Source organism: Rhincodon typus, chromosome 7, assembly GCF_021869965.1.
Source record: "Rhincodon typus isolate 14 chromosome 7, sRhiTyp1.1, whole genome shotgun sequence".
In the NCBI taxonomy this organism is placed as follows: Eukaryota; Metazoa; Chordata; class Chondrichthyes; order Orectolobiformes; family Rhincodontidae; genus Rhincodon; species Rhincodon typus.
Window position 1 is genome coordinate 48,583,389 of NC_063338.1, and position 17,460 is coordinate 48,600,848.

Genomic DNA, 17,460 nt, shown 5'->3' on the forward strand with positions numbered 1-17,460 from the left:
AAACGTCAGCCTTTTTGCTCCTATGATGCTGCTTGGCCTGCTGTGTTCATCCAGCTCTGCACCTTGTTGTCTCTAAAGAGATAAACATAGTGGGCATCATGGGGCTACACAAACATTGTTTCCATTCATGAGCTTCCTTACAAATTTATCACAGGTGGGTTTAAAGTCAAGTTCTGCACTGCAAGAGGGTAAGAACATGAACACAAATATTTTCACACAGATGGTTAGTAGGATATCACCTGCTTCATTGTAAGCTTTTAGAACCAATCTGAATAAATATTTGAACAGTTATACTGTAAAGGCATGCAGGGCAGGAATGGGGCAAAGATAGTGCTAGCTTTTCAATTACAATTGAAAAGCTAGCACTAGCATCGGAACAATAGGCAGAAATGCCTCTGAGTCATGATTATTATAAATCAGATCCAGCAGGTGGCGTTTTTGCTGCATTACGCGAAGCTTGACAAAGGAACACTTATATACAGGACTTGCATGAGGAAGAGAAAAAATTGTGTCTTTCACGACAGATTTTAAGAGGAACAGATGTGGCCCAGAGATCTAATTATTATAATCATCTTAACTAAAACATACACATTGGACAGCTTACAAGACAGTAAGACATTTCTGAAGAAGGGTCTAGGAAATGTCAGCTTTCCTCCTCCTCTGATGCTGCTTGGCCTGCTGTGTTCATCCAGCTCTACACCTTGTTATCTCAGATTCCCCAGCATCTGCAGTTCCTACTATCCCCGACAGTAAGACTTGTTACGTTCTTAACTCAAAAGCTCTGGTCAGTTTTCATCAATACACTTAAGAATGCATTGAATCATTAAATGTTGAACTATACCAGAAGTTTTCAATCTTTGAAATTTTATTGCTGAGAAAACTAGTTATTCTGTTGATGACAGGCATGATATATAATATACATTACTTATTTTTAATCATTTATAGTTGCAAATCAGATTTCAATATCACCCATAATCATTTCAGATATTTGTGGCACATTCTGCCGAGATTGCATTGTCTAGAATATTTAAAAATAAGTAATTATCTTCCAGAATATTGTACAATTAAGACAGTTAGAAATAACAAGTTGCAACTTACACATTCAAATATTATTCTGCAGCACAGTCCTTGAATGGAAACAATGGCCAGTTTACATCATTACAATGATTGGTTTCGGTGTTTGAAATGAATGGGTTCATGACTCAACCCAGGAGTCTTCCTACTTGGTCCCTCCTAAAAGTTGTAATATTTCTACTCTTCCCACGTTGAGAGGGCCTTACATTATGCTAATGTCCCCTGTTGGTCTGCCAGCCTGTTGCAGGGTGGCTGCCATCATTGCCACTGCACCACTGGCAAAACAATGGCAGATCCTCTAAATTGGGCCTAATTGGTGCCTTAATTATTTAAAATGCCTGGCCACTGCCTTGCAATGAGCAGCCAATCCACATTCCTGCTCATGGCTGGGGAAACTTCCCTGTTGGTAGGGACGTGTCAGGGAACCCTCCTGATAAGTCATATGGCTTCCCAGTAGCCACCCATCACCCTGTCTGTCACCCTGTCATCACCCATTTTACTACTGGTACCTTGTTTTCAGATCCTTGGAACAGTTTATTATGTTAAAGGTGCCATATAAATGCAAGTTGTTGTCCTTTGTTTGACAGAGCAATGTATTTTACTCTACAACAAATTCAAACTGTTAAAGCAATTCCTGACTTTGCAGTTTTCAGGTTATTAGTTAACTATACAATTTAAAAACAGCCAGCAGGATGCCATGATGTTGAGTGAATATTTACAGCATTAGTAATTCTCTAGAGTACATAATAATTTTTACAAGTAAAAAGGGTTGTTATCAATCGCATTCAATAAATATTATATCATAGCTTGCTTAATACTCATCCTGCATCAACTTCACAAATACAGATTATGTTATCACACTGCTGTTAGTGGGTGGCTGCTGTGTTCAAATTGGCTGTCATATTTCCTACATTAAAACAGTGACTACATTTCAAAAGTATTTAATTGACTGTAGACACGTATGTTATATATGAGGGATGAAAGCATTCAGCCAACATTATTAACAGAATAAATACAATTCAATACTGAAACAAGGGAAATTGTAATCATAAGTGCAGAAAAGGCAAAACAGCAATTCTGGAATCAGTGCAATGTCATTTTTGCAAGTTTTGTGAAGGGATAAATGAATAGTAAGAACTTCCAGTAGTGCTGTTCTTTTGTGGTAACAATATATATGATTCCATCTCTTTAATACCGCGGGATGTTAAAGGCACTTGATAAATGCAGTTTTCTGTTTTCATTGACAATGCATCCCTTGCAGCTCTTCCTAATTTAATTGAGGGTTGAAGTTCCTCTATAAAGCAACAGCAAGGCACTGAAACATTTTGCTTGTTACCTGCTACTTCTGAGTGCAAAATACATTGTCAGTTAATTACAGAATCAAGGTACATTAATTAAATATTCCAACTGTGCTTTATAAACAGCTATTCACATGGGGACTTACTAATCAACTTATGTTTTCACTAGCCCAACATTTCAAATATTTAACAATAAACTATAGATAACTGATAACTGTCGATTGCTTCATTGAACATTAATTCAGATGATTATTGATTCACAATCTGTAGTTGGTCGATTGATGACCCTTTACTATCACAAAACTTTTATTGCTAAGTGTGCATACTTAGAAAGCATTGTGATATAGATCCTACAAACATCTGTTTGCACTTTCTGTCAATGTTTCCCATTCCAAATTCCTATGCTCACAACGGAAAAGGCCTCTGTGAAATTTCACTATGTTATTACACCTCAATGCCAGTAACTGTTTATTGGGAGATTATCATGGGTTTGTGATTGTGAAAAGAACTGCACAGAGGAATTTTACTGTTGTCTTATATTTAAAACTTACTGACATATGATCCTCTTCCATGGAGTACCAAATAATCATCCAACATCATACAATGCTCTGAGTGGGAATTCATATTTGCTGCTATATTTGGGAGGGTTTTCTGGAAATGACAGCACAGGAGTTGTGACTTCCATCTTGTCACTGTTTCAACTGCAAAACTGCACTTCTGAAATATCCAAGCTTCTTGACAAAGGTTTGATATGTACCATGAACTTTCCTGATATTTCGATGTTCTTATTCTCTCTCCTCCCCTCTCCTCCACTTCTTAGACACTCTTTCCCTCCTGTCTTACTCCCTTTCCATTGCCCTTTCCCACTTTAATGCCACATTCCCTACACTCCCACATTCCTAGCCACACTAAGTTCAAGTATGCATGAATTTAAGTGATGCACTATACATGTATGCTGTGTCCACAGTCATGGTCTTCATTCTAAGTTGTCATGCTGTGTGGCTCAGAAAACTGCTTAAGAAAGTGTCATGTAACACAAAACACTTGCTTCTCAAAAGAAGCCATGATCGTCGCCCACTGGAACACTTACACTAACTCCTAGCTCCTTACAGAAAATACAAGAAAATATAATACCCACATATATTTAATGTTGCTGGTATTAACAGGACTGAGTGTTGACTTAAACTCACTAATGAGACAACAATCCATTTCAAGACTCCCCACCACAAAATAAACAGGACATTTACCAGAATGGTGAAAAGAATGGAAGATTTTTAGTTAACTTGAAAAAACCAGACACACCAAATCTTTTCTCCTTCGAAAGGACTGTGGATGAGGGAGAGGGGGAGCTCGGTAGAGGTGATCAAAGTCTTCAATGATTTTAATAAGGTGGGGATATAAAAATATAAGGGGAAACTGTATCCAATGACAGAATAATTGTGAATCAGAGGACAGAGTTAAGGTGATTGGTACATGATGTCAACAATTTTTATGATATAAATTGTTGTGAGCTATAATGCACGACCTGAAAGGATGCTGAAATCAGATTCAATAATAACTTTCAAAAGGAGAATTAATAAATTCTTGAAAAGGAAATATTTTGTAGGCTATGGGGAACAAGCACAGTTGGATAACATTACCCTAATGTAAACCAATGATTATGAATTCTAACTACATATAATAATGAGTTGCCTGTGTTTTATGGGCCAGATAATCAGCCTGTAGGAGGCCATATGATACCCATCAGCTGAAGTTTAATAGAATTCCTCAATTTCATTGTTGAAAGCATTCTATTGTATTACTGGAGCAAAGCATAGACAAATAGCTTTACACATTTTGTTGTCAATGAATACTGGAACTCTAGTATAAGAGAGTAATGTAGTGTACGTTTCAATTTCTTTTCCAAAATTTTCCCTCATCTTCCTCTCCTGAGGATTTTGACTGCTATTGGATTATGGCTCAATAATTACTGAATATCTTACAATAAACGTAACCAAGTGGCCACTCTTCATTCAGTAACCTAGATAGAGAGTACTGGCCACATATTTTATGGCAGCAACATCTGGCAAAGCCCAAATTTGTCCTTAAGGTTCATACAAATACAATTTCCAGGAGCAGCCAATGGATAGAGTTCAGGAGACGGAATCCTGGATGACTTTCCACACCCTAACCTAGGGATGATGAGGATAACTGATCCTATTGCCAAGGTGGTTTAGATCTGACAGCATAGAATGGGATCAAATGCCTAATCTGTACAGATCGCTTCCAAGTTGCGTTTACTAACATGAGCCACCAAGGGACTATTTAATGTGATTATACCAGAAGCAATACAACAGGCTGTAGAGTGCTCTGCAGACTTCCATAAGTTAATGTACTGAGTATCACAGAGGTCAATTCAGAGAAACAATGGCAGGTGAGTTGTTGTAAATGAAATTTGAAATCTTTGTACTTAAGTTTATATTACATGTTCAGTCCCATTTAGGTCTCCCCAGTATTGCCTTGCATGACACAAATGACCATTTGTAACTGTCAAATGACTGTTTGGTTTCTATCTTTACTTGATATGAAACAACCATCAGTGCATTGCGCTTCCTACTGCTTGTCATGTATATGCTGATTGACCAATAATTTCTGCATTGTCCCATGCTATTCAACCATTATGGTTGATATCTAATTTTGTCCCTGGCAAATTTGAAAGTTCCTCCAAATTCTGGAGTCCAGTAAGACCTCGGTCCAAGTGGTATTCCTCTCTACAATTCTCTAAACTTACCTCAGCCTAAGACAGCTCCTCAATGGCTTACTCACACGCCATCTTTACTTCTCTTGGAAATGTTTTATAAATGACTCGAAGAAAGTTGCAGGATGAACTGGCTTTGTATCAGATATTTTCTGCAGTTAACTTTCAAATTATCCATTCTTTTAAAATTTCAGCCTCATCTACTATCGATGCCATGGCTACTCTTTTCACCTTCCTCATTAAACTACGCTGTATATTTGGAACGCCCTAAGAAATTCTGATCTTTGGTAAATGTCTGTGGAGTATTAATATTTCAGCAGTAAGCTGCGGAAGGTATTGATAAAAAGAAAGAAATGTAAAAATGGTGCAAGAATTAAACAGCAAATTAGGACTTTTAATTGTAAAACAAAATTGTCAATAAAGTTCAACAACAATAAGTATGTAAGGAGAGCAGGAAAGGCTACAGATTTTATTCCTATGCCAATTTCATGACAGCAAACTCAGTGCCTGGAGTTGCATCCATCTAGGATATATGAAGTGATGCTTTGCTGGACTTATAACAAACTTTCCCTTATAGCCTAAAAGTTTTGTCAGGGAAATTCCCCAGTAGGTGGGCTAGTAAATCTAGCTTCACAAATCATCCTATACTTTAGTGAGGCTTGTACTAGGAGCAAAATGTTCTAAAATTTACCCCAGAACATCTTCCAATCTACTTGTAGCACTAAATTGAATGTCAGCATTAGTCAGTTTCAAAGCCATGAAACATTTCATCTTACCTCCTTTGTGTGGGTGTGAAATGACACTGACATATCCAGCAGAAGTTTCCTATGCTCCACTCTTCGTACAAAATCTTGAATCCGTACTTCGAGGTGTCGGGCAGCTTTGTAGATCTCCTCAGGATCACATTCTCCAGTCTGGGCTAACTGCTCTGCTGCTTCCAGCAGTTTATCAGCATTGGTGTATGTATTCTAGTTGAAAATGGAAGAAAATTGAATAGATTTGTGATTCTGAAAGCTGTTGTGGTTGTTTACGCGCTCAATAATATGCTAACAGATGATCTGTTAAGCCTAAAGTAAATCATATTAATAATATCCTTCAGAAGAAGGGAGAGAAAAAAAGACATCTGGCAGAACAGTCTGCACAGATTCCACTTTCAACAGTCGGTACCAAACAGTATATAATCTTTTAAAACATAGCTTTGCTCCACAACACCAGATCGTCATGTACATTAACACAAAAGTGTGTGCTTATCTATGAAATCCTTGGAATCTCCAACAGTTATCATGTGATTTGACTCACCCAGTCCATTACCACAGCAATTTATCTTCAGCACAGAAATATTTGGCCAATCAAGTGCACCACTTTCTGGGTCTATCAGGTAATGTGACACAGAAAGGATGAATTTTTTTATACTAAGAGGAAAATCAGCCAATCTAATACAAATGTATGAGCACACGTAACTACTATACATTTCTGTCCACAATATGGCTTAATCCAATATCTCTGTATTTCAAAAGTACTTTACTCAGCATTTGAGAAAATTAATGTTTACTTTGTTATGGTTTTCCAGACATCATGGAGTTGAAATTTTCTCAGATCCCGAATCACTGGTACAACCTCATGTGCAGTGAACAACTTCCTTCAGAAATATGACCAGTCTGTTGCCTGCTTTTGATCAATCACCTGATGTGTGCAAAATGGGCCCAACCTGTGAGGTCACCGAATACTTCATCCTAAAGCTTTAAGTGCGATGATTGCTCAGGGAAGGCACAAAGACTATATACTAGTTCTGTCTAATTTACTAGTGTTGGTACACATTACTGGTAATTAGCGATATTTTAAAAGATATTTTGGAATAAAATCTAACATCAATTAAGAAAGCTCACAGTGCTTTAGCATGCCCCAGTACACAGGTGAGTTACAGAGAGCTGGGCTGCTTCATATTTTCAAATATGCACAATTCTTCATAGCCCAAAATAATGTATTATAGCTATGGCTAGAAAACAACTTATATAAATTCTACAATTCATTCAGCAGATTTGTATGAACATCTGTATTTTTGGTTCAAAACAACTTATAATTTTTTTTTGTCACACCTGCCTCAGATTGTAACAGCAATGTCAGTTGGGTCAGTTCCGTTAAAGAGACACTGGGCTCAAAATGTTAACTCTGCTTTCTTCCAACAGATAGTGTCAGACCTGCTGAGTTTCTCCAGTAATTTCTGTTTCTGTTTCAGTCCAGCTCAGCCTGTTTCTGGAACATGGACAGGACTTGAAACTGCATGCATTACTCAGGTGCAGTCTCACCTAAGACCTGTCTAACTTCAGTAAGGTATCCTTATTTCTGAACTCAAAACCTCTTGCAATGAAGGCCGATATACCAATTAACTTTCTAATTAATTGCTACACGTGCTTGTCTACTTATATTGATTTGTATGCAAGGACACCTAGATCCTTTCCTACATAGGATCAGTAGTAGACCATTCAGCCCCTCAAGCCTGTTCTGCCTTTCAAGGAGATCATGGCTGATCAGTGGCCTAACTCCATACACCTGCCACAAAAACAGAAATTGCTCAAGAAACTCAGTAGGTCTGGCAGCATCTGTAGACAGAAAGCAGAGTCAACTGGTCTACAAACTTCAGTTTCTGTTTTTTTTTCCAGATTTCCAGCATCTGCAGTTCTTTGTTTTTCATCTTCCATATGCCTGCCTTTGGCGTATATCCCTTAATACCTTTGCTAAAACAAAATTCTCTTTCTCAGATTTAAAATTAACAATCAATCTAGTATCTAAGACTGGTCTACCAGCATATAACTTCTGTGTCCTTATACTTCAGCCCTTTTGACATAAAAGTCAGCAATCAATTAGCCTTCTTGATTATTTTCTGTACCTGCCTGTAGCATTTTAAAGATCTATGCAATTGAACCCCCAAGTCTCTTTGGTCATATGCTGTATTTAACTTCATACCATCTTGAAAGTACCCTGACCTTTCTTTTTTGTGCCAAAATGGGTAACCTCACACTTGCTTAGATTGAACTCCATCTGCCGCAGTCGTGGCCATTCACCTAGTCTATCAATATTCCTTTGTAATTTTAAGCTATTTTAAGGCTGTTCATCCACATTTCCCAACATATCACGATTTGAATAATAGTGTGCCTTTCACACTGAAGTGCATAACTTCACACTTAGTCACATTGTACTGCATCTGCCACATGTTTTCCCACTCATTCAAATTGCTTAAATCACCTACATCCTCCAAAAACTCCAGAAGATCTGCCTTTCATAAATGCCTGCTGGGTTTGTCCAATCCGTTAATGTATGACAACCATATACAATCAACTAGCAGACTCCACTCTCCTTACCAAACCTGTCCTAGGTACGCCTTTGCCGACAATTCTATGCACTTAGTGATTGCTTGTGCATAGAAATCGGCAACTATTTCTATGAAGACTGCACCTCTATTGCTTTTCTCCGGTTATGTTTTCAATTGTACGTTTTTACCAGAATCTTCTAACGCAGCCCCACAGATTCAATATCTGAATGATTCAGAGCAACCATTTCTCTGCTGGTACTTGGCCAAGGAAGAGTGGTTGGTGATGCATCTGAATTTACACCTTGATTGTTTCATTGACCTTTAAAACTGATACAGGGGCTATACCTAAAATGAAGAGGGTAAGCATTAGCAAATCATTGGCTGTGCTATGGAATACCAGACTGCAATGTTCTGGGGATTGAGAGTGTGTAGGGCAAACTGGTAAAGACAGAGCAAAGAGGAAGGGAAGATACTAACAAATGTCCTATGCCTCCAGACATGCCACCTCCATGCTAATGGTTGTATGACTTCTGATCTAAGAATGGTCTCTTTCATGGGGCCAAGCGTTAGCATGTGGTAGGATCACATAGTGTGGTGTGCAGCTCCTTCCTGTTATGTGAAAGGGGTGGGCAATGATTAACATCTGTCTTTGCCAAATCCTCAATCTTCGCTATATTTTAATGAACATATCACATGGTGCATAATAAAAGGAAGAACCAACAAGGCTTGGTAAGAAAAATATTCGTAGATGAACTGTAGCATTTCAGGACATGAGTATAAGATCATAGAAATAGGAGTAGCATGAGGCTATTTGGCCCATTGAGCTTGCTCTGCTAATCAATAATCATGGCTGATCTGATCTAGATCCTTAATGACACTTCTTTTCCTGTGTCCAATAACCAACATTCTCTTGTCAATCGAACTAACTCAGCCATGAATATATCTATGGAAGAGAATTCCAAAGACTAACCACTAATGAAAGGTGATTCGGTTAAGTCGTATCTGCTGACTTATAGACGGTGCACCAAATGAAGTGAGGCGTATTCACAGGCTTAAAGCAATTATTGGATCCGCTTTGGTTCAGCAAAAGTATGAGTGAATTGAAATTGACTCCTGCATCAGCACCCTTGATGCCATCACTGACTTCTTTTCTGTACAGCACCCTCTAGGTCCTGAAGGTAATGATGTTCATATTGACATATTGTTTGACACTTCACCCTGCCCGTTCACCAATATTCTTTAGTAAATACCAGCCATCCAAAGAGAAAAGGACCTCCGCTCCATTCTAAAATTCCTCCACCGGCCTCTCTGTGGCTGTACCTGAAAAGAACTCGCAACCTGTAGTAATTGGAACCAGGTGGACCTTGTTATCTATGAGGTTCTTGACTGCGGTTGTTAACCTGGGCCAGTCAGGGAAGCCTTGGCTGACCAATATAACCAGGAAATTAGAACCTTCTCAGTTCGGGAGACTGACTCCGAGCTGGCTGGCCACAGCCAGTGTACTGTGCACAAGTAAATAAAGGGGGACTTGCTAACAGGACACCGGCCTCTGTGCAGTTATTTCAGGATCCAAATGTAAATGCTGTTGCTTCAAAATATCCTCCTTATAGCGCTTCTCTGATTTTGACACAAATTGCACATCCCGTTTCAGCTGCTGCTGGCCCGTGTCTCCGAAAAACTAGTAGTAACCTGTAAGTTGGTGAGAAACCAAGATAATTTCTCTGGGTATCTGGTGCTCTTGTTCTGCCAACTCCTGCCAGTTTACCTAAATTGAACCCCATTGGCTCCAAGGCTTCTGATATGCAACATAGTTAAAACACATTAAATAGGGCACGTATCAAAAAAAAGGAATACTTAACTTTAATCCAATGAAATAACTTTTTAGAGTAGCCTTAAATGATTGAAGTGTCGTCAGAAATGATAAAGACTCCAATAATCATAGAAATGTTCACTAAATTAAATCTAAGTATACAAAAAAATTGCAGTGTATCTTGCTGGATGGATTTTAGACAATGTGAAGATCAGCAGGACACACTGTGTTGAGTTTATTGACTATTGGGACTTATTTGACTAGTCCAGACTGAGATTTGAAGAAAGTCTTGAGTCTGTGTTATACAAATACTTTGCTTAATTGCTTATTTCTTTCACAAAGTATTCCATTGTTGTATGAGTAAAACCTAGACTTATAAACCAATAGTAACATCCAGATTTAAAGTATTGCTAATTATTTATAATTTAACACTCATCAAAGTGTGAATAAGATGAGGAATAATTCTCACCTGAGCTACTTCTTCAAAATCATCGTGCCTCTTTTGAAGTGCCCGAGCCCTGTGAAGTGACTTTCCAACCCCAGTGTGTTTACTTAGAAATGCTTCCCCATGGTTTTCTATCCAGTCTAAAACCTGTAATAATAAAAAAAAATGATAAGATACACCAGCAGGACAACCAGCAGAGGTAAATCATTGAAATGCATCATGTTGCATTTAATAATGTTTGATTAGGAGGATGTTGTAATCAATTCACCAGAAACCTGTAATTGGGAGAATTTGAAGGACCAACTAATTGAATCCCTAGAGAAATGAATTGCCAGGTTTGACAACCGGGTAGCTAGCATACTGTTCTATGCAAGACAAAGAAAAGTACCTGGAGATTATTGCAATATTCTGTGAGTTCTCATTATTATCATTTTCCTCTCTGGCAATCAGTAAATATTGTAACAAGACCAAAACAGAATGATAAAGATCCCTCTTTGATGACTTCAGACATTAGTTTTATTTCATGCTTCTATAAGATCCTTCTTGTTATTAACAGGCAGTAGAATAAAATTAGCACATTATATTATGCTTTAATTGTTAAATGTGTACTAAAAATATTAAATACATTTATTATAGTTTTCATCATTATTAACTGGTCATACAGAAGAAAATAAGCCATAGTTTACAAATGCACTGCAAATATTATCAACATTATGCTTTTGACGTTGTTGTTTCATTATTTTTTTCCACTTAACTACAACAGTTAGCAAACAAGGTGCCAAATTTTCACCATGGAGGTGGGAACCCAAATCAGAAAATCTTCTCACTTGGTAGACCCACCTCCATGGTAAACAACCTACACAGGCACAAGTTTTGTTCCGGGGGAATGGTATTGGTGGCACAGAGCATTCAGGAGGCAGCCATAAAAGTGGTAGAGTGCAGAGGTGTGCTAGTTAGAAAGCCTGGCTCAGTTTCCTGAGACTGGCTGAATTACACAAGGCTATTAGGCTCACTCACCTTTAAGCCTCAGCACACCCATCACAAACAACCCCATCCATTACTCTTTCTCGCTCCCCACCCCCGCCAATGCTACCTCTGTTGCCAGTCACCATATATAGACACTACTGACAGATCTCAGGAGTCAGATGAAAGATATATTTGTAACAATATACAAATGTTCTCACTCACAATCATTCAATGCTGAAAAATGCACATAAAAACCATTCAAATATTTTAAATTCCCTCCCAATTTCCTACAAAAGCAAATTTGGATTCAATAACCACATCAAAGACAGTTAATCCTTTAATATTTACTTAAAGCCATCAATCAAAATATGATCTCAGCCATTCACCCTCACTGAGTTAAGTATTTTTGGAGCTTTTGAAACTGAGTCAAGTATTCAGTGAGGGCTCAGTTATAATAACAGCCTTTGAGAAATGTCTTCAATGAAATCTATTGAAACTGCCGTACCAGATGGCAATGGATTTTCTAAACTAAATCAAATGGTCAATCAATGCACTTGAACTCTTTTACTTTTACTCTTAACTAACAGCTGCAGCCTGCTTTTATTACATTTAAAGGGTTAGGGAATTAATGACCTTTTTTGATTATGATGCTTTATCTGCCCTACAAGAGTGATTATGCCTCCTACATTAATTTGTGATTCCCATTGTACAGACCAATCTCCTTGGAACTATGAAAATATGATGTGTTTGAACCTCCTGACTAATTTCATGTGGCTTTGTGGAGTTCAGGTTTCCTTCCCCATGCTGGTTAAACTTGGATCTGGCTAAAATGAGAGACTTCCACTTATGTGTCCCAACTGCTATTTTTAAAGGCATTTGGAGTCAGCCCACCTCCACAAAATGCCATCCAGTTGAATAACATCTTATCAAAATTTGAAAAGTAAAATTGTGAATTTAAAAGTGATGATTGATAAAATCCTCCATAAACAGTAGCTGTAGATTCGAGAAATTAAATAGCAGTTTGTTCAATATTTAAAGGTCTCAATGACAGGCACATGTGAGGAGATCCTGGTGTAGTGGTCATGTCACTAGATTAAAAATCAGTGGCCCAGGTTAATACTCTGGGGTCCTGGGCTCATGTTCTATTGTGGAATTTAAAATTCAAATAATAAAAAAATCTAGAATATAAAACAGATCTCAGTAATAGTGACGATAAAAACTATCACTGATTATTGCAAGACCTGTCTAGTTTGTTCATTTCTTCTAGGGATGGAAAGCTGACATCTTTACCCAGTATGCCCTAAATATGACTCCAGACCCGCATGGTTGATGCTTACATGCTTGCTAGAATAGCCTAACATGCCATTTAGCTCAAAGACAATTAGGGATGGGCAATAAATGCTGGTCTTGCCAGCAACGCCACATCCCATGAAAGAGAAAATGGAATAAGATTACCTGAGCCCATCAGACTACACATTGTGTTTGAATTAACTAGCTCAGATTCTTCCTTGGATAACTGTCAAAAGACCAGTTTAACAATGGCTATAAAACTTATGAAGTTTATTTACAACGTAATATCTGACAAAAGTTGTTTCAATTAACCCCTTGTGAAACAGAAAAGCCAATACCAAGCTATTTGTTAAGTAAAACAACATCCTTTTGGTCACTACCATTGACAGTGCAGAAGTAAATGGCATACAGATGACAGCCTAGTACAAGTTAAAGGAATAAACAGAAAAACAAATGAGCTTAACTGGTGTTTTTATTTTCCTTTATTCATTCAGGGGAAGAGGGCATCACTGACCAGGCAGCATTTATTGCCCAGAGGACAGTTAAGAGTCAACCACATTGCTGTGGGTCTGGAGTCACATGTTGGCCAAACCAGGTAAGGATGGCAGTTTCCTTCCCTGAAGGACATTAGTGAACCAGATGGCTTTTTCTGACAATTGACAATGGATTCATGGTCATCAGCAGACTCCTAATTCCAGATGTTTTTATTGAATTCAAATTCCACCACCTGCCACAGCAGGATTTGAACCTGGGTCCCCAGACAATGTCTGGGTCTCTGGGTTAACAGTCCAGCAATAATACTACTAGGCCATCGCCTCCCCCTACACTACTGGTGTAGTCCAAGGGTAACAGAGGTTGACAAGAAAGGAAATGGGAGATGGCATTTGATTCTCTTCACTTTGAGGTGGTTCGGGGACAGACAGAGTACCAGCTTTAGAGAAGCACTCAACAAGTGGGAACATCAGAAATGAACAGGGAGTTTGGGAATGGTCTCTCCATCAGATGAAAATACTAGTGCTGGGCCTGTGCCCCATACAGGAGCAGGCTGTGTCACACACAATGGAAAGACTCCAGGAAATTGTTAAAATAATACAATGTGAGTGGAGACTTAACAGTGTATTTGCTGCCTCTGTTTCTGCCCCATGCATGGTCAACTCTGATTTGTTAGATGCATAACAGAAAAGAAACTGGCTTCCGATATTCCCTACACAGAATTTTATCCTCATTATCAAACTACAAAACATTGTTTTACAGGAAACACATGTTGCCTTTTTCCATTGGTCCACATCTCAATGCAATAGATAATTTTGAAAGAGCAGGAGATATCCAGTGAGTGCCATAATCAGCAAGGGAGGAATTATGAGCCAATCTGCTCTAACAATGCTATTGGTTGATGGGAGGAAACAAAAGGAAAAGTCTTCTATTTTCACATAATATCATGGGACCTTCATTGAAAAGGCAGACTGGCCCTCATTTGATGACTCATCCACAGTTGGCACATCTGAAATGCAACCTTCCCTCAGTATTGCAGTGGATGACAACCCCAGATTTTTAAAGCTGATAATATTCTACTTTTTAATTTAGCTAATCTACCAGAGTTTTATTTTGATGTGTACATGTTATCTGATTAAACTTTTCTTTCTGACAAAGCATAAGGCCATAGAGTGCTTTAGTTAATCCCTTACTTTACTGAATATCCAAACAATTAATCCTGGTATTACAGGCAGAGCTTTCCAATTCCTTTTAACTGTTTCATAGATTTTTTTTAAAGCATCACATTTGAGCTGAGAGATCCATTGTCAAATGAACTGAAAAGTCACGTTGCATGATTGAATACTTGAATGTTCTTCATAATCCCGTACAAATTCAGTCTATTTCCCCACTATCTCTGATTTCATTAACAAATTACCTTTACCGGAATCTTTTGATTGTTAGACTGAATTCAGATGGAAATAAATTGAATGATCAGCACAATATTAAACAAGGTGCCATCTTCAGTCACCTAAAATATAGTGGGCTTCATTAAAAAGAGAGAAAAGGGCTATTTCTGCCATTTTGCACGTAACTTGGTTAACTGAAAAACACAGGTGATTTTAGTGATGGTACATAATAAATAAAAAGCCCAACATGTGATTGGGTGCTGGAAAAAAAAGCCATTCAGTGCATCGGTGAGTGTTAACCCTTATGGATATAAAAAGAGAAAAGACAGAAATGGGTAATATGGGTGATTTGGTGGTGAAAACAAGTTTTTTAAAAAAATAACGAGTGGTTTGGTGGGGGGATAAAAGAATTCACAAATAAAATCCTTCTGGATACAAAAATTTTTTTAAAAAGAAAGAAGTGGGTATTCAAAATGGTCACCATCAGGTCCAGGCATGGAGCGTGAAGGTTGTTGTAATTTCCTGTTTGCCCTTCTACGTTCATGCCCAGGTTTCCCAAGAGAGGGAGCATGTTGTATCTGGCAACACCATCGAAACTTCTGGAGTGAAGTGTGCACCGTGGAGGCCAGATTGATTTATTTCCCCATCCAAATCTATTTTGGTTTTGCCTTGTTTTTCCCTGTCCTTCGTTTTTGTTATGGCTAAATTGGTGGGCACTGCTTGACGATTTCTAATTTAATCGGAGATGCGAGTGATTTGATGGTGGTTTATATTTTACAAAAGAAATGGGCTCACAAAGGCGTAGTGGGTGGTATGCAACTGCCGTGATTAAAATGGTTTCAGACCAAGTGTTTGGAATGTCCTGAGTTTGGTCATTTCAACCAGTGCGGCAGAAAGTACGTTAACATTTCCCTCAATGTTTTAAGGTTGGGAGAAGGAAGTCAGATGAGGTTTTTAATAAGCATATCTTGATGCAAACCTTTTATCCTTTTTGAGGAATGGTGCGGAGGTGTGGCTGCTTTTCTATACTAACTGTTAGCCTGTTGAAATAACATCACTCCTTCAAAGGCCAAGAATTCCTTATGTGGGACTTGAACCAGAGCTTTTGGCCCAGTGGGTTGCAATGCTATCGCTGTGCCACAAGACCTCCTGCAGCAGAGTAAAATGGTTCGGGGCAAATCAGCCAGTCAGCCCACCACTTCCGAACACCATTCAGTTGCCCCTCCTGGGAAGTACATGCCTGTATCGACAAAAAAAGCAATTTGACCTCAGCTGTCATTGTGTGTTGATTTTATGTAACAAATCCTGACACTCTCATGCGTATGGTGTAGTTATCACATCTCACAGTCAGGCAACGTTTTGCAACGTTTATGTTGTGACTCTTGATGGTGATCTTTAACTAGGCAGTCTCAGTATTGTGGTCTCGGAAACCAGATTGAAAAGATTCAATATCTTAGAAGTTGTTGCTTTCTGTTTAAAGAGTGACATCACACATATTTCTGTTATCGTATATAGTTTCCATACATCCTTTATGGATACTGTCAAGGCCACTTAGCTTCTTACTTCATTCATCTTTGGTTCAAACATGGACAAGGGAGCTGAATTCCAGGAGTGAGGTGAGAGTGACTGCCCTTGACATCAAGGCTGCATTTGACCCAGTGTGGCATCGAGATGCCCTAGCAAAACTGGAGTCAATGGGAATCAGGGAAAAAAGTCTGCATGATTGCACAATGTTCAGCACCATTCGAAATGTCTCACATGCTGAAGCAGTCCATGTCTAAATGCAGCAAGACTTGGACAATATCTAAGTTTAGGATGTTAAGTGGCAAGTGGCAGGAAATAACCTTCTCGAGCATCACCCCCTGTCATTCAATGGTATTGCCATCACTAAATCCCCTGACTATCAATATCCTGGGGGTTATCACTGACCAGAAACTGGACTAGCCACATAAACACCATGGCTATAACACAGGTCAGAGGTTAGGAACCCTGCAGTGATTAACTCACCTCCTAATTCCCAAGATCCTGTCCACCATCTACAAGGCACAAGTCAGCCAAGTGATGGAATACTTCCCTCTTGCCTTGATGAGTGCAGTTCCAACAACACTCAAGAAAATTAACAGTATCCAGGACAAAGCACCACGTTTAATTAGGACCACATTAACAAGCTGTCACTCCTTCCATCACTAATGCTTAGCAGCAGCAGTGTGAACCAACTATAAAATGCACTGCTCAAATTCTCCAAGATTCTTTAGATAGCACCTTCCAAACCCAGGACCACTACTACCTAGAAGGATAAGAGCAGCAGATATATGGGAACACCATCACCTGTAAGTCCTCCTCTAAGCCACTCACCATCCTAACTGGGAATTCTATTGCTGGTCAAAATCCTGGAACTTCCTCCCTAATAGCATTGTGGTCTACCTTCAGCAAATGGCAGTTCAAGAAGGCAACTCACCACCACCTTCTCAAGCACAGTAAGGGAAGGGTAATAAGTAATGGCTCAGCGAGCAATGCTCACATCCTATAAATGAATATAAATAAACTGTGACAGCATACTGCCACCGCGTTTAGAGCTCCTCTCACTCTGTCATATGAAAAAGTTCAGCAGAGACGTTCAAATTGGGGCAAGTGCTTCTTTAAAAATCAA

General features: G+C 38.7%; 1 protein-coding gene across 1 annotated transcript in view; it reads right to left on the bottom strand.

The window, feature by feature from the left end:
- Positions 1 to 17,460, bottom strand: part of kalrna (kalirin RhoGEF kinase a) — a 675,519-nt gene that overhangs the window by 302,336 nt on the left and 355,723 nt on the right. Inside the window, exons 10-11 of the mRNA XM_048598757.1 lie at positions 10,699 to 10,821; positions 5,886 to 6,077 (exon numbers count right to left, since the gene is read on the bottom strand). Coding sequence (XP_048454714.1) covers positions 5,886 to 6,077; positions 10,699 to 10,821 — 315 coding nt within the window. The remainder of the gene's footprint in view (positions 1 to 5,885; positions 6,078 to 10,698; positions 10,822 to 17,460) is intronic.